Source organism: Ammospiza caudacuta, chromosome 27, assembly GCF_027887145.1.
Source record: "Ammospiza caudacuta isolate bAmmCau1 chromosome 27, bAmmCau1.pri, whole genome shotgun sequence".
In the NCBI taxonomy this organism is placed as follows: Eukaryota; Metazoa; Chordata; class Aves; order Passeriformes; family Passerellidae; genus Ammospiza; species Ammospiza caudacuta.
In genome coordinates, this window is record NC_080619.1 from 6,459,771 (window position 1) to 6,476,639 (window position 16,869).

The 16,869-nt window shown below is 67.8% G+C and overlaps 2 protein-coding genes across 2 annotated transcripts; both read left to right on the plus strand.

The window, feature by feature from the left end:
• Positions 1-141: 141 nt before the first annotated feature.
• On the plus strand, positions 142-9,568 carry PPP1R9B (protein phosphatase 1 regulatory subunit 9B). The gene is made up of 10 exons (XM_058820381.1): positions 142-1,627; positions 4,411-4,543; positions 4,623-4,743; positions 4,825-4,929; positions 5,593-5,728; positions 5,819-5,971; positions 6,063-6,116; positions 6,589-6,818; positions 7,574-7,670; positions 9,176-9,568. The coding sequence occupies exons 1-10, from the start codon at positions 356-358 to the stop codon at positions 9,227-9,229; spliced, it is 2,355 nt and encodes a 784-aa protein (XP_058676364.1). The 5' UTR covers positions 142-355; the 3' UTR covers positions 9,230-9,568.
• A 2,365-nt stretch (positions 9,569-11,933) lies between these two features.
• SAMD14 (sterile alpha motif domain containing 14) lies at positions 11,934-16,611 on the plus strand. Its single transcript, XM_058820410.1, has 9 exons — positions 11,934-11,973; positions 13,274-13,410; positions 13,814-14,072; positions 14,142-14,229; positions 14,535-14,609; positions 14,694-14,844; positions 15,274-15,381; positions 15,464-15,619; positions 16,397-16,611. Exons 1-9 carry the CDS (start codon positions 11,934-11,936, stop codon positions 16,553-16,555), a joined length of 1,173 nt encoding a protein of 390 aa, XP_058676393.1. The 3' UTR covers positions 16,556-16,611.
• Positions 16,612-16,869: the final 258 nt, after the last annotated feature.

Genomic DNA, 16,869 nt, shown 5'->3' on the forward strand with positions numbered 1-16,869 from the left:
CGGCGCTGAGGCCGAAGCGCGGCTGAGGAAGAGGAAGAGCGAGCGCTGCTCAGACCCAGAGGGCTCTGCGGGCAGCGGGGCGGGCAGAGCGCGGCGGCGGCGGCGGCGGCGGCTCCATCACCGGCGCGCAGAAAGGGGAAGAGGAGGAGGAGGAGGAGCGGCGAGGAAGGAAGGCAGGAAGGCAGGCAGGAAGGAGCGGAGGGGCCCGCGGGATGGCCATGGCCTGACCGGGCCGGGGCAGCGCTGCCCCCCGGCACAGCCCCCCCGGCACAGCCCCCCGCCCATGGCGCGGTAGCGGGCGCGGGGCCCGGGGGCAGCGGCGGCGGTGGCGGCGAGCGATGCGGGCGCCGGGACCATGCTGAGGACCGAGGCCGGCGGGGCCGGGGGGGCCCCCTCGGCCGGGGGCGCGGCGGGGGCCGGGGGGCTGCGCAGCGCGTCCCCGCACCGGAACGCCTACGAGGCCAGCATCCAGGCCCTGGCGCCCACAAAGGAGGCCGACGGCGAGGACGGCAAGAAGAGCCGCGGGAAGAAGTATGGCTCCAACGTGCATCGGATCAAGAACATGTTCCTGCAGATGGGGACGGCGCCCGGCCCCGAGGGCGCCTGCGACCTGGCCAAGGCCAAGGAGAAGCCGGTGCGGCTCTCCCTGCCCCGAGCCGGCAGCCTGGGCGACGGCGTGGACCAGGGCAGCCTCCTCAAGCTGGGCACCAGCGTCTCGGAGCGCGTCAGCCGCTTCGACTCCAAGCCCGACAAACCCTTCTCGAAGCTGCAGGAGACCCGCAAGATCTTCGAGAGGAGCCCGCAGGAGAAAGCCACCAGCACCAAGCTGCTGCTGCGCAAGGAGCGCGCCGGCTTCCAGGACCGCAAGCTGGACGTGGTGGTGAGGTTCAACGGCAGCACCGAGTCCCTGGACAAGCTGGACGCCGACGCCGTGTCGCCCACCGTGAGCCAGCTCAGCGCCGTCTTCGAGAAGGCCGACCTGAGGAACAACCTGCACAAGGCGCAGGGCCGGGCGGCCGCGCCGCTGGGCGCCAAGGCGGTGGCCAAGCGGCCCAGGGTGTTCACGCCCGGCACGCGGGGCGATGGCACCGGCGAGGGCAGTGCCACCCCGGCCCGTGCCCGGCCGCCCGAGGAGGAGAAGGCGGCGGCGAAGAGCGGGCGGCCGGCGGAGAAGGAGGCGACGGCGCCAAGGGTGCAGGAGGTGTGCAAGATCAAGCCCGTGGAGGTGGAGGAGAGCGGAGAGGGCGAGGAGGAGGAGGAGGAGGCGGCGGCGGGTGAAGCGGTGCCCGCGGCCCAGCCGGCCAAAGGGGATGAAGGCCCCACGGCCCCACGGCCGGACGGGGGCTCGGGAGTGACCGCGGGCGAGGAGGGCGTCAAGGGCGAGCGGGCGGAGGAGGGCGATGGCTCCGAGGAGGCCAAGAAGGAGGACTTCTCCGAGGCCGACCTGGTGGACATAAGTGCCTACAGCGGGCTCGGGGAGGACTCGGGGGGCAGCGGGCTGGAGGAGGAGGACGAGGCCGAAGGGCTGTACGAGCCCGAGTCGGGCTGCGTGGAGATCCCGGGGCTGTCCGAGGAAGAGGAGCCCGTGCCCAACCGCAAGATCCAGTTCAGCACGGCCCCCATCCAGGTGAGCCTGGCTGGGCAGGGAGGGAGGGCAGCCAGGGTGAGGGGTGCCAGGGTGATGGGTACCCCAGGATGAGGGGTACCCCAGGGTGAGGGGTATCCGGGTGATGGGTAGCAAGGTGAGGGGTACACCAGGGTGAGGAGTACCCCAGGATGAGGGCTACCAGCGTGATGGATACCCCAGGGTGAGGGGTACACCAGGGTGAGGAGTACCCCAGGATGAGGGCTACCAGGGTGATGGATACCCCAGGGTGAGGGGTACACCAGGGTGTAAGGTACCAAGGTGAGGGGTACACCAGGGTGATGGGCAGCCCAGCCTGGCTGTGTGACCCCTACACAATCACCCCTTTAGCAGGGATAGAAAAAGGGGCTGGGGGTCTGTGTCTCCATGCCCTGTGCCCCCCATGGGACAGGGCTTCCTATCCCTGTCCCTGTCCCTGTCCCTGCGCTGGGGGAAGCAGGGCCTGGGCCTGGTTAATTAGCTGGTTAATGAGGGGCTGTGCCCGGATCCCCCAGGCCTGGTGTGACAGTGACAGGTGGCGCTGGGACCCAGCACAGCACCCAGTGCCACCGCCGTGTCGTGCCCAGGCTGGGCCCAAACCTCTCCATATTTTGGGTGGGGATGCCCGAAATGCCCCGGAAGGGGGCTGGGGCATCCCTGGGGGCTCCTCCCTGCGCGGGGGTCCCTGGGGACACGGTGACAATGGGGGGATTGTGCCCCCAACCCGGTGCCCAGCACGGTTTGGGGAAGTGGAGGCAGAGGAGGAAGGGGAGGAAGGCAGGAAGGGAGGCAGAGGAGGAAGGGGAGGAAGGGAGGAAGGGGAAGTGCCTCGGCAGCGTGGCCGGGTGGGCGGCATCACCCCCTCCCTGCGGGGATCCTGCGGGGTTGGGGGTCCCCAACCGGGATGGGGAGGGGGTAACGGGGCCGTGCAGCTCTTTGGGGGTGTCCCCTCCCTCCCGCCCGGGTCCCCCCGGCCGCAGCAGCAGCAGCAGCGGGTGCTTTGTGCCCGAGCCGGGTTATTTTTAGAGGCCGGCCTATATTCTGGCTCTGAGTCAGAGCGGGTGGGTGGCCCCACCTGGGACGGGGACAGGGGACAGACACTGCCATGGCCCGGCTGGGGACACGGGGGGCTGCAGCAGGAGGGTGGCCCTGGTCCCGTGGGATGTGCCAGCCCAGCCCTGGGAAGGTGCCCTGGCTGGGGACGGGGATTTTGGGATGCTCTGCTCACCCCATAAATGGGGATTTTGGGGTGGAGGAGGTTTTGGGATGCTCTGCTTACCCCATGGATGGGGATTTTGGGGTGGAGGAGGTTTTGGGATGCTCTGCTCACCCCATAAATGGGGATTTTGGGGTGGAGGAGGTTTTGGGATGCTCTGCTTACCCCATGGATGGGGATTTTGGGGTGGAGGAGGTTTTGGGATGCTCTGCTCACCCCATAAATGGGGATTTTGGGGTGGAGGAGGTTTTGGGATGCTCTGCTTACCCCATGGATGGGGATTTTGGGGTGGAGGAGGTTTTGGGATGCTCTGCTCACCCCATAAATGGGGATTTTGGGGTGGAGGAGGTTTTGGGATGCTCTGCTTACCCCATGGATGGAGATTTTGGGGTGGAGGAGGTTTTGGGATGCTCTGCTCACCCCATAAATGGGGATTTTGGGGTGGAGGAGGTTTTGGGATGCTCTGCTCACCCCATGGATGGAGATTTTGGGGTGGAGGAGGTTTTGGGACGCTCTGCTCACCCCATAAATGGGGATTTTGGGGTGGAGGAGGTTTTGGGATGCTCTGCTCACCCCATAAATGGGGATTTTGGGGTGCTCTGCTCACCCCACAGATGGAAATTTTGGGGTGCTCTACTCACCCCACGGATGGGGTTTTTGGGGTGCTCTGCTCACCCCACAGGTGGAGATTTTGGGGTGCTTTTCTCACCCCATGGATGGGGTTTTTGGGATGCTCTTCTCACCCCATGGGTGGGGGTTTTTAGGGTGCTCAGCTCAACCCATTGATGGGATTTTTGGGGTGCCCTGCTCATCCCAAAGCCTCTCAGCTGTGAGGGGGCACATGGGGATAGGTGAGGTGGACACCCAGGTGTTAGAGCATCCCAAGCCCCTGCCCAGGTAATGCTGAGCCCCCCAAACCCACTGTGGAGGGGAGGATGGGTGACACTGGGGACCCCCCCCCAGCCCAGCACTGGGGGCACGTTGCAGCCCCTTCCCCACTGCAGATCCCCCCAATCCCAAATCCCCCAGGACCCAGGGACAGGATGGGGGGCACAGCATGGGACCCCCCCCCAGGGATTTCCTGTGACAGGGGGACATCGTTGTGGCCAGGGGGACATCCTGTCCCCTGCCCTGCTCCTCCCTGTCACCCCTGGGTGCCACACGGTGCATCCTGCTGGCCCATGGGTGTCACCAGCCTTTGTCCCCTGACACTGAGCCCTAATTCCCTTTGTGGCCAGGCTTTATCCCGTGCTGTGTGATCCCTAATCCCCTCCCTGGCGGCACCGAGGGGCTGGGGCCCCTCCAGGGACATCTGCCAGGCCTGGCCAGCCCCTCCCCACTGCCCCCAGCGAGCAGGGCATGGCTCCCAGCCTGGTGCCCGTCCCAGCCCGGCCAGGGAGGCTTTGGGGTGTCCTGGCACCGTCCCCTGTCCCCGAGCCACCCTCACTCACCCCTTTGTCCTTCCCAGCTCCCCCCTGTCACCATTTGGGGTTCTCCAGGGGCTCGGTTCCCTCCTGAGGGGCTCCTGTGGGGTTTCCCCCCCCGGCTGAGCCCTCCCCGGTGCCCCCAGGTGTTCAGCACTTACTCCAACGAGGATTACGACCGCCGCAATGAGGACGTGGATCCCATGGCGGCCTCGGCCGAGTACGAGCTGGAGAAGAGGGTGGAGAGGCTCGACCTGTTCCCCGTGGAGCTGGAGAAAGGTGGGTGCCGCCCCCAGGGCCGTGCCCAGGGCAGCCCGGAGGTGCCAGCCCGGCAGGACACGGCTCTGTGTGCCCGCAGACTCGGAGGGGCTCGGCATCAGCATCATCGGGATGGGCGCGGGGGCCGACATGGGCCTCGAGAAGTTGGGAATCTTTGTCAAGACGGTGACGGAAGGAGGGGCAGCACACCGGGATGGCAGGTACGGCTGCGGGCAGCGGGGCAGGGCTGCCAGGGCTGCCCCAGGGCTGGGCAGGGGCTGTGAGGCTGCCCTTGTCCCCAGGATCCAGGTGAACGACCTGATCGTGGAGGTGGACGGCACCAGCCTGGTGGGCGTCACGCAGAGCTTCGCTGCCTCCGTGCTCAGGAACACCAAGGGCAGGGTCAGGTATGAGCTGGGATCTGGGGGGGTGGGCAGCCCTGAGAGCCCCCCCAGGCTGTGCTGAACCCTGGGATCCCTGCCCCGCAGCCTGGCCCCACCGCCTGGCCCCATCTCCCCGCAAAGTGCCACCCTGGTGACCCCAAAGTGCTCCCAACTCATCCTCACCCCCTGAACACGCTGCTCCCGGGAGAGCTGCAGGGGTGTCCCCTGCAAAGGGCGTCAAAGGTGTCCCCTGGGTGTCCCCCCTGACCCATGGTGCCCCTGGGTGTCCCCCCTGACCTGTGGTGCCCCTGGGTGTCCCCCCTGACCCGTGGTGCCCCTGGGTGTCCCCCCTGACCTGTGGTGCCCCTGGGTGTCCCCCCTGACCCATGGTGCCCCTGGGTGTCCCCCCTGACCCGTGGTGCCCCTGGGTGTCCCCTGGGTGTCCCCCCTGACCCATGGTGCCCCTGGGTGTCCCCTGGGTGTCCCCCTTGGCCCGTGGTGCCCCTGGGTGTCCCCTGGGTGTCCCCCCTGACCCATGGTGCCCCTGGGTGTCCCCTGGGTGTCCCCCTTGACCCGTGGTGCCCCTGGGTGTCCCCCCTGACCCGTGGTGCCCCTGGGTGTTCCCCCTGACCCGTGGTGCCCCTGGGTGTCCCCTGGGTGTCCCCCCTGACCCGTGGTGCCCCCCAGGTTCCTGATCGGGCGGGAGAAGCCAGGCGAGCAGAGCGAGGTGGCGCAGCTGATCCAGCAGACGCTGGAGCAGGAGCGGTGGCAGCGCGAGATGATGGAGCAGCGCTACACGCAGTACACCGAGGATGACGAGGAGGTGAGTGAGGGCACAGCGCTGCCCTGCAGGGCTGGGGGTGGCACGGTGGGCACCCAGAGGTGCCAACCCCGCCCCTGTGCCCCCCCACAGACCGGGGAGTACGCCACGGACGAGGAGGAGGAGATGAGCCCCATGTTCCCCAGCGGGGAGATGGCCATCGAGGTGTTCGAGCTGGCCGAGAACGAGGACGCGCTGTCCCCCGTGGAGATGGACCCCGAGAAGCTGGTGCACAAGTTCAAGGAGGTGAGGAGGGGCTGGAGAGGGCAGGGGGTGCCCGCCCAGGGGGCTGTGCCCACCCCGTGCCCACCCCGTGCCCACCCTGGCTCTCCCACAGCTCCAGATCAAACACGCCGTGACCGAGGCTGAGATCCAGCAGCTCAAGAGGAAGGTGAGGAGGGGTCCTGGATGCCCAAGGGTGGGGGGACACCCTGACAGCTGCCCTGGCACCCTGGATGGCCTTCTGCACCTGCCCTGCATGGGCCATGCCATGTCCTGCCTGTCACCTGGCTGTGCCATGTCCTACCATGCTGTGCCACGTCCCATCCCCATGGCTCCCATGGCTGTGCCATGTCCCATCCCCTGGCTGTGCCATCTCCTGCCTGTCATCTGGCTGTGCATTGTCCTGCCTGTCACCTGGCTGTGCCATGTCATGCCACGCTGCACCACGTCCCATCCCTTGGCTGTGCCACGTCCCATCCCTGGCTGTGCCACGTCCCACCCCTGGCAGTGCCATGTCCCACCCTGTCCCCTGGATGTCCCATGTCCCATCCCTGGCAGTGCCATGTCCCATCCCTGTCTGTGCCGTGTCCCACCCCGCTCCCTGGCTGTGCCACACGCCGTGGTGACCCCGCTGTCCCCAGCTGCAGTGCCTGGAGCAGGAGAAGGCGCGCTGGAGGGCCGAGAAGGCCCAGCTGGAGCAGAGCGTGGAGGAGAACAAGGAGCGCATGGAGAAGCTGGAGGGTTACTGGATGGAGGCCCAGAACCTGTGCCAGGCCGTGGACGAGCACCTCAAGGAGACCCAGGCCCAGTACCAGACCCTGGAGCGCAAGTACAGCAAGGCCAAGCGGCTCATCAAGGAGTACCAGCAGAAGTGAGGACAGCTCCTGGTGTCCCCTCGGGAAGGGACCTGTCCCCAGGGTGTCCCACCCCTCCCGGGCACCCCTGTCCCTGGGCACAGACTGGGACACTGGGCTGAGCCATCCCCTGGCCATGGGTTCATCCCTGGGCTCTGGATCCTGGATCCATCCCTTGGCCATGGGTCCATCCCTGGCTATGAGTCCATCCCTTGGCCATGGGTCCATGCCCTGGACACCAGACCCTCCCCAGGCAGCTCCTGTCCCTGTGCCCTTGGTGTGGAGCCCTCGAGGGGCTCTGACCCTTCTGTGGCACCCTCTGTCCCTGGGCACAGACCATCCTTTGGGCAGGGACACCTCCCTGAGGTGCCAAACTCTCCCTGGCACCCTCTGTCCTTCCTTCTGCACCTTCCCTGGGCATGGGCTCACCCCTGGGGAACCACCTCCTTCCCCTTGACTCACACCCATCCCTGGGGTGCCAAATCCTCCCTGGGCACCCTTTGTCCATTGGCAGGGACCTTCCTCTTGGCACGGATCCATCTTGGGAGCACCCTGGGACAGAGGATGAGCTTTGAGCTCCCTTCCAAGCCCAACCCTCCCAGCATCCCATGATCCATGGGGCACCAGCTCCTTCCTGAGCATCCCTGAGCACGGCCCATCCTCTGGGGGATCCCCGGGCACCCCAACCCGCCCAGCAGGGTCCTGCCCTGCCACCCAAACCCTGGGATGTGCCCTGGCTGGGGACGGGCACCCACGGCGCCAATCCCCACAGGGAGATCGAGTTCCTGAAGAAGGAGACGGCGCAGCGGCGGGTGCTGGAGGAGTCGGAGCTGGCGCACAAGGAGGAGATGGAGAAGCTGCAGGAGAAGGTGGGCACGGGGCGCCGGGACGCGGGATGTCCCTGACCCCCTGCCCGGCCGTGCCAGCGATGGATCCCGGGATCCGCTCGGGATCGGCCGCCAGACCCCAACGGGCGGCCCCGGAGCTCCAGACTGAGCCACGGATCCCACACTGGACCGTGGGGGATCTGCTCCCACCGGACCCTGCTGCTCCTGCCGCTGGATTGCCCTGGATCTGCTGGGGATCTGCTGGGGATCTGCTCGGGATCTGCTCGGGTGTCCTGAGCCTCCTCCCGGGCCTGGATCCCGCTCTGGATCGCAGCGGATCTGCCCGGGCTCCAGCTCTGGGGCCTGATGTGCCCTGAGGGGCGAGAGGGATCTCCCCAGCAGTGGATCCCGGCTCTGCAGGGTCCTGGTGACCAGAACCGAGCCCGGAGGATCCACAGGGTGCTGGTAATGGGCACCGAGCGTGGGAGATCCCGGTGACCGGTGCTGAGCATGAGGGATCCCAAAGGATCCTGGTGACCAGAACCGAGTGTGGGGGATCCCAAAGGATCCCGGTGACCAGAACTGAGTGTGGGGGATCCCAAAGGATCCTGGTGACCAGAACTGAGTGCAAGGGATCCATGGGGTCCCGGTGACCAGCGCTGAGTGCAGGGGATCCCAAGGGATCCTGGTGACCAGAACCAAGTGTGGAGGATCCAGGGGATCCCAGTGACTGGCACCGAGTGTGGGGCTCCCAGTGACCGGCACTGAGCCCAGGGGATCCCAAAAGATCCCAATGACCGGTGCTGAGCACGGGGCCCGGCGCTCCCGTTGGGATCCCATGCTGGTCATGCTGGATCCCCCACGGGTCCTGCGGGGCAGAGCGGATCCCAAAGGATCCCAAAGGATCCCGCCGGGGGGGTCACCGCAGAGGGGCCGGCCCTGCCCGGCCGGGGGGCACCAGGGCACAGCGGGGAGGTCCCCAACACCCAGCAGAGCCCCCCCCCCGCCACCACTCAGCCACCTCCATCACCCTCCAAAATGTCCCCTGGCATCCCACAGAGACTCACCCAGCACCTGCCTGCAGCCCCCTGCCCATCCCAGCCCATCCCTGTGTCCCCCGTGTGTCCCTCAGTCACCCCCATGTGTCCCTCAGTCACCTCTGTGTGCCCCCTAATCACCCCAGTGTGCCCCCAGTGTGTCCCCTAGTCGCCCCTGTGTGTCTCTAGTGTGTCCCCTAGTCACCCCCATGTGCCCCTCAGTCACTTCCGTGTGTCCCCAGTGTGTCCCCCAGTCACCCCCATATGTCCCCCAGCCCCAGTGTCCCCAATCTGCCCCCCACGTGTCCCTCATTCCCCCCTGTCCCCCACCTCCCATCTCTGTCCCCCTGGTGCCACCCCCCATGTCCCCCCCCTTGTCCCATCTCCCTGTCCCCATGGCTGTGTCCCCCCCCCCCCCCGTGTCCCCTGTCCCCATGCGTGTCCCCGTGTCCCCCCCAGCCCGGTGTGTGTCCCCCCCCGCTGAGACCTGTCCCCTTTGCTGTTTTTCAGATCTCCGAACTGGAGGCCAAGCTGCAGACTTTGAAAAATTCCAACCCGACCTAAACCACCCTCAAAAACCGCAGCGATCCTGGGGGGGCCCCCTCACACCCCCCCCTACCCCCGGCCCTGCCCCCCCCCCCGCCCCATCCCAGCCCTTCCCCGGGGGGAGGGGGGGGGTGAGACCCCGCCAAGGCCTCCTGGTGCCCCCCACCCCCCTCGGGGGCACGGACGGGGGGTCCGGGGGTGGGGGGGGGACACCCCGCGTTCGTGTCTGTGTCCAGTGTGAGTCTCGTGGTGACGTGATGGACCCGCGGGGGGGGCGCGGCCCCCCCCAGGCCTCCCCCTCCCCTCGACGTGACCCCCTCCCCCCACCCCCGGACACAGCTGGCACACCTGGGGGGGGCACACAGGACGATGTCGTCCCCCCCCCCCCCCAAATCCCCAACTAATGTGAGCCATGCTGGGGGGGACGCTGGGAGCCCCCCCAGACCCAGCTCCTCCTCTTGGGACTCACCGGAGCACGGCCGGGGGGGTCTTTGCTCCGCACCGCCCCCACCACGGACTCACCCCCAGCCCCACATCGAGGTGACCCCGGGACCATCGCCATGGGGGGGACCCCGAGTGTCCCCCCCGACCCCTCAGTGCCACCATCGCCGGGCAGGGGGCACCCCCGAGCCTTTGCCAAGCCCGCAGGGGATGGGGGGCACCAGCCCCACCGCCGCCCCCGGGAATGGGGGGCTGCCTGGCGCCCCTCTATGGGGACACCCCCAGCCCCACCAACGCCCCCCGAGCCCGGGGCTTTCGCCTTCCCCGGGCGGGGGGGACACACGGGGGGGGTCCCCTCTGGGACGCTCCCCCCCCTCACCTGTAAATAACCCCCCCCCCCCCCAAAATCACGGCATTTCTCTGGGGCCGGGACACCCCCCAAGCTCCGGCCGCCCCCAGCCGGGCCGGGGGGGTCCCGCCCTTTGATTTTCATTTCTATTTTGCCCCCCCCGCCCCCGAGTCTCCGACAGTAACTGGATGTGGGGGCAACTGGGAGCCAGAGCTGGTTATACTGGGAAGGGGAGGCGGGGGGGGCGCGTGGGGAGGGGGCGGGGGGGGGGGGCGGGGCCGGGGGGTCCGACTGGATTGGAGCCACTTCGGGGAGGGGGGAGGGGGCTATTTAATGGGGGGGGGTCCGGGGAGCGCGGGCCCCGGGGGGGGGCCGGGGTTATTTAATCTCACACGTGTACCTGTGGGTGTATATACTATATATAATGTACCTATGTAGCACCGCTCCCGCTCTCCGCGCCCGGCGCCGCCCCAAAAACGAGACCCCCGCCCCAAAAGCGAGACCCCCGCCCCACAAATGCGGGCTCGGCCTCGCCCCCCGCCTCCTCCTGCCGGCGGATGGGCCTGGGGGGCATCGCGGAGGTTGGGGGGGATGTGGGGAATTATTTAGGGTGGTAGGAAGGGGTGGGGGGCACGGGGGAGGGTGAGAAGGATTGGGGGATTGGGAAGGATGGGGGGGAACTGGGAGGCACTGGGAGGGTTGGGAAGGACTGGGAGTGATTTGGGGTGGGGGCAATGGGGAATGGGCAGGATGGGGGACACTGGGAAGGACTGGGAGTGATTTGGGGTGGGGGCCAGAGGGGAATGGGCAGGATGGGGGACACTGGGAAGGACTGGGGGGCACTGCGGGAGCTGGGCACGCTGCGGGGGCGCACTGGGAGGATCCCCGTGGCCGGTGGACACTGGGGGACACTCGGGGACACTGGGGACGATGGGGACGCTGGTGGCAGCGCCGTGGCCGTGCCCGTGTCCCGCCGGTCGCTGTCCCTTCAGCACCGACGCGCGTCCCTTCGTGCCCGGCGTGGCCGTGCCCTCGGTGCCCCCCGGCGCTGTCCGTTCAGCACCGGGCTCGCGTTCGCGGTCCCCCGGGTCCCGGTGTCCCCATCCCCGGTGTCCGTTCAGCCCCGGGCTCGTTCCGGGCGGGGCAGACCCCGCCCCCGCCGCCCCCGCCGTTTCCGGGTTCCTGTGCCCCCCCCGCGGCCCCCGGCCCGGCGGGGCGGCTCGGCAGCGCCCTCCGCTCCCACCGGCCCCGAGCCCGGCCCCGAGCCCGGCCCGGCGGGAGGCGAGCGGGGCCGAGCAGGATGCCCGAGGAGCGCGGGTGAGTGGGGAGGGGGGGATCGGGCAGGGCGTCACCCCCGGACAGCGGCCCCGGTACAGCCCCGGTATAGTCACGGTACAGCCCCAGCCCCGGTACGGCCCCGGTACAGCCTCGGTATAGTCACGGTACAGCCCCGGTACAGCCCCGGAATAGACTCGGTAGAGCCCCGGTACAGCCTCGGTATAGTCACGGTACAGCCCCGGTACAGCCACATCCCCGTTACGTTCCCGGTAGCTCCCGTCCCCCGGGACATCCCCATCCCCTCGGTTCGATATTCCCGGTCCAGACTCATTCCCGGTCCGGCATTCCCGGTCCAGCCCCACCCAGGGACACCATTCCCGGTCCAGCCTCTCCCCCCGCGCCGGTACCGGCCCCTCCCGGGGCTGGTTCCCACCCCCCCCCCCCCGATGCCTCCGAGTCCCGAGGAGCCCCCGCCCCGCCCGAGACTCCCCGAACACCGGGGGCGGGGGGGGTTTAACCCCTTCCCGGCCGCTCTGCAGCGGGGATCCCCTTCCCATGGGAGGCACAGAGGGGCTGGTCCCTCCCCTGATGTCCCCTCTGTCCCCAGCCCTGTCCCTCCCCTGATGTCCCCTCTGTCCCCAGCCCTGTCCCACCATGTCGGTCTCCAAGCTGCAGGACACGGAGGAGGTTTTTGGTGAGTTCCTGTTCCAGGGGGGGCCTGGGGTGCAGAGCCCCCCTGGGGGTGCAGAGCCACCCGTGGGTCCCCACCCACCCTCAGTGTCCTCCTGTGTCCGGGCTTGGGGACAATGTGGGCTTGGGGACACGGGGATGTGCGTGGGGAAGGGGACATGGGGACACACACGGGGTGTGGGGTGACAAGGACATGGGGACACATCCAGGGCACTCAGGAATGGGGGTCAGGGGGCACAGGGGTGTGCAGGGGGTGACAGGGACCAGGGGACACAGGGACCTTGGATGGGGTTGGGGTGCAGGGTGGGGATATTGGGGGGATCCCGGTGGCACCTGGGCAAAGCGTGTCCCCCCTGGGTGACGGGGACACTCTGTCCTCAGGGTCACCCACTCCTCTGTCCCCGTGCTGGGCCATCTCTTTGAACACTTCTCTCTGTCCCCCTGTCCCCTGTCCCGCCCCACCGGGGTGCCCCATCCATGTCCCCAATGCTCCCCTCTCCTTGTGCCCTCTCCTGTCTTCCTGGGACTGCCCACCTGCCCTTTGGCTCTCCTGCCCTGTCCCTGTCCCTCTGTCCCTCTGTCCCTCTGTCCCTCTGTCCCTCTGTCCCCTCTCCGCTGGGCTGGCCTTCCCTGTCTGTCCACCTGCCTCGAACGCTTCCCTGTCCCTTTGTCCCTGCTCATCCCTCCCTCCATCTCCCATCTGTCTGTCCATGGATCCATCCATGGATCCATCCTTCCCTCCATCCATCATCCATCCATCCATTTGTCCATCCATCCATCCATCCATCCATCCATCCATCCATCCATCATCCCTCCATGCATCCATCCGTCCATCCATCCATCCATCATCCATCCATCCATCCATCCATCCATCCATCCATCATCCATCCATCCATCCATCCATCCATCCATCCATCCATCCATCATCCATCCATCATCCATCCATCATCCATCCATCCATCCATCCATCCATCCATCCATCCATCCATCATCCATCCATCATCCATCCATCCATCCATCCATCCATCCATCCATCATCCATCATCCATCCATCCATCCATCATCCATCCATCCATCCATCCATCATCCATCCATCCATCATCCATGCATCCATCCATCCATCCATCCATCCATCCATCCATCCATCATCCATCCATCATCCATCCATCCCTCCATGTCCACCCCCACTTTCCCGCTCTCTCCCACCCCACGCCGTCCCGCTGTCTGTCCGCGTGTCCATCCGTCCGTCCGTCTCTCTGCCCCGGTGTCTCTGTCACGGGCAGATTTTACCGCTGTGGTTCCAGAGACGCCACGTTTGGACAGCAGCCTGCACAAGGCCCGTGCCCGGCTCCTGGCCCGCGGCCGCCGCCAGCGGCCCTCGCGCTCCCGCCTGCGCGACAGCGCCAGCTCCACCGAGGGCGACGAGGGGCCCGAGGCCGCGGTGAGACGGGACAGGGGCTGGGGACACTGGGGACACTGAGGCTGGGGGCTCAGAGGGGTTGGGGACACCAGGGATGGACTCAGGGGGCAAGGAGCTGGGGGGTCACAGGGGCTGGGGACACCAGGGATGGACTCAGGGGGCAAGGAGCTGGGGGGTCACAGGGGCTGGGGACACCAGGGACAGTGTCAGAGGACACCAGGTCTGGGGGGTCACAGGGACTGGGGCCATCAGGGATGGACTTGGGGGAACATCAAGGACTGGAGATGTCACAGAGATTGGGGACACCAGGCATCCCAGGGACAGGCCTGGGGGCACCATGGACACCAAGGATGGGTTGGAGGACTGGGGGCAGGGAAGGTGGTCTGGGGGACAGGGGCTCTGACCCCTGCCCGTGCCCCTGCAGGGCACCGAGGGCGAGGGCAGCCCCCCGGCCCCCTCGCCCTTCTCCCGCACCGACGGCTTCTCCTTCGAGCCGGGGGTGGCACGGCCTGGCCTGGGGGACCCCCCGGCCCCCACGCCCCCCCTCAGCCGCTACCGGCCCCTCACCAACACCCCATCCCAGGAGGGGCTCTCGGGGTCCCCCGCACCCCAGTCCTGCCCCAGCTCCGACAGCTCCCCCGGCTTCGCCCGCCGCCACTCCCGGCCCCGGCAACACAGCAAAGGTGAGACCCCCCAGACCCTGGGGACACCTGGGGGGGACAGAGGGTGACAGCCCGGTGCCACCCCTGCAGATGACAGCCGGGACATGAGCCCCCCCTCTCCCGCCAGCCCGACTGTGGGCCTCGATAAGAAAACGAGGAGGAAATTCTTGGATTTGGGGTGAGAGCTCGGCCTGGGCAGGGGGGAGGGACAGGGATGGATGGATGGATGATGGATGGATGGATGGATGGATGGATGGATGGATGGATGGATGGATGGATGGGTGGATGGATGGATGGATGGGTGGATGGATGGATGGATGGATGGATGGATGGATGGATGGATGGATGATGGATGGATGGATGGATGGATGGATGGATGGATGGATGGATGGATGGGTGGATGGATGGATGGATGGACGGACGGACAGAAAGATAGAGGGGGTCCTGGTGCCCCAGCCATCAGGTCACCACCCCTGTCCCCAGGGTGACCCTGCGCCGGGCATCCTCTGGGAAGAGCCGCAAGGAGAAGAGCAGCAACCGCCTGTCCATGGGCAGCAGGTGAGGGACTGCCCCGGGACAGGGGGACACGTGGGGACACCTGGGGACAGCCTGGGGACACCCCTGACCCTTCTGTGTCCCCAGGGACGTGTCAGAGGGCCCCGGCCGCCCCTCGGGGTCCCCATTCCTGCCCTTCTCCTGGTTCTCGGACAGCGCCCGGGGCTCGCCTGGCCCCGCGTCCCCCGCGGGCTCCCCCCGGCACGAGGGGCTCAGCCCCCCCAAATCCGCCTCACAGGTGAGCCCTGGCATGGGGACGGGCCTGGGGACCCCATGGGCTCTGAGAGAGGGGGTGACACCAGCTCTGGGGACAGAGCCAAAGCCCCATAGGGTTAGGGAGAGGACTCGAAGCCCCACAGGGCCAGGGGGGTTTGTGGGGGTGTCAGAGCCCTGTAGAGTCAGGACAGGAATTGGGGTGTCCAAAAGCATTTAGGGTTGGGGTGGCTTTAGGGGAATCAACGCTTTGAGGGGGCTGGCAGCCAACTGAGGGCTGTGGGGTGCCTCTGGGGTGGCTCTGGGTGTCACTGGGGTGGCTCTGGCGGCAGTGGGGTGGCTCTGGGTGTCACCAGGGTGGCTCAGGTGTCACTGGGGGTCACTGGGGTGGCTCTGGAGGTTGCTGGGGTGGCTCTGGAGTCCCATCCCTGCTCCTGCTCCTCCCGCTGCTCAGGACTCGGAGCTGAGCGAGGACTCGCCCCCATCCAGCGCCAGCCCGCGCCTGCCGGGCCCCCCCAAGTGCTCGTACCCGTACCACACGCTGTCGCAGTCCTCGGACGAGGTGAGAGCGGCGCGGGGGGCGCGGGGCCGGGGCTGTGCCCACCCCGGTGGCCCGGGGACCCCCGGCTGACCCCCGTGCGCAGCTGCTGGAGGAGCCGGCGGGCGCGGCCGCGGGCTGGACGTGCGGCCAGGTGGGGCAGTGGCTGCAGAGCCTGGGCCTGGAGCGCTACGTGCGGGAATTCGCCGAGCGCGGCGTGGACGGGCCCCACCTGCTGCTCCTCGATGGGGCCAAGCTCAAGGTGCGGGGCCGGGGGGACTCCAGGGACCCCGAAAGATGGAGGGAGAGAGGCTCGGGGTGCTCCAGGGGGGGGATTGTGTGGGGCAGGAAGGGCTGGGAGGGGTCGGGGTGTGCCAGGGGCAGGAAGGCCTGGGAGGGTTTGGGGTTCCCCATTTCCATTGGGCAAGAAGGACTGGTATGGTCTGGGGTGCCCCAATTCTGTGGGCAGGAAGGTCTGGGAGGGTTCAGGGTGCCCCAATTCCCTTGGAAAGGAAGGGCTGGGGTGGTCTGGGGTGCCCCAATTCCATGGGGCAGGAAGGGCTGGGAGGGTTCAATGTACCCCAAAGGAGGGAGTCCGTGGAGCAGGAAGGTCTGGGATGGGTTGGGGTATTCCAATTGCATGGGGCAAGAAGGTCTGGGAGGGTTTGGGATTCCCCAATTCCATGGGGCAGGAAGGGCTGGGATGGTTCTGGGTACCCCAAAGGGGAATTCCGTGGGGCAGGAAGGTCTGGGATGGGTCAAAGTGCCCCAAACTGGGTTTCCATGGGTACCCAAACCCCATTGTCCGAGTTGGCCTCTCCATGGGTCGGGATGCCCGGACACCCCAAGGGACGATCCCAAGGGAGGCACGGGCGGTTCTGGGGATGCCAAGGGAGGCACGGGCGTTGTGGGCACCCCAAGGGAGGCATGGGCGGTTCTGGGGATGCCAAGGGAGGCACGGGCGTTGTGGGCACCCCAAGGAGCCGCTGTCCGGGGAGGCTCCGTCGCGGGGTGCCCGTGCCAGCCCGCGGTGCCGCAGGCGCTGGGCGTGGGCAGCTCGCAGGACCGCGCGGTGCTCAAGCGGCGGTTGAAGGAGCTGAGCGTGGCGGCCGAGCGGGAGCGCAAGGCCCGGGACAAGGCGGACAAGCAGCGCGACAAGAACAAGAAAAAGGCGGAGCAGGAGCAGCGGCGGAGCTGAAAACCGGGGGGTCCCGCACCCCATCCCCACTCACAGCCCCCCGGGACACACGCGGGCCACGGCCAAGGGACACCGGCCCGGCCCCTTTCGGGATGCAGAGGGCACTGGGACACCCCCAGCCCGTCCTGCCACCCCCCTGTCACCACCCCGAGGGGTCCCAGCCCCTCCCCACCCGCACCCCTGGCACAGGAGGGGACAGGGCACAGCCCGACCCCCCCTCACACACGGGCACCCCCAAATGGGGGGCAGGGAGTGAACCCCGCCCCCCCCACAGCCCCCAACGCGGCCCCCCGAGGCCACCCCAGGAAATAAAA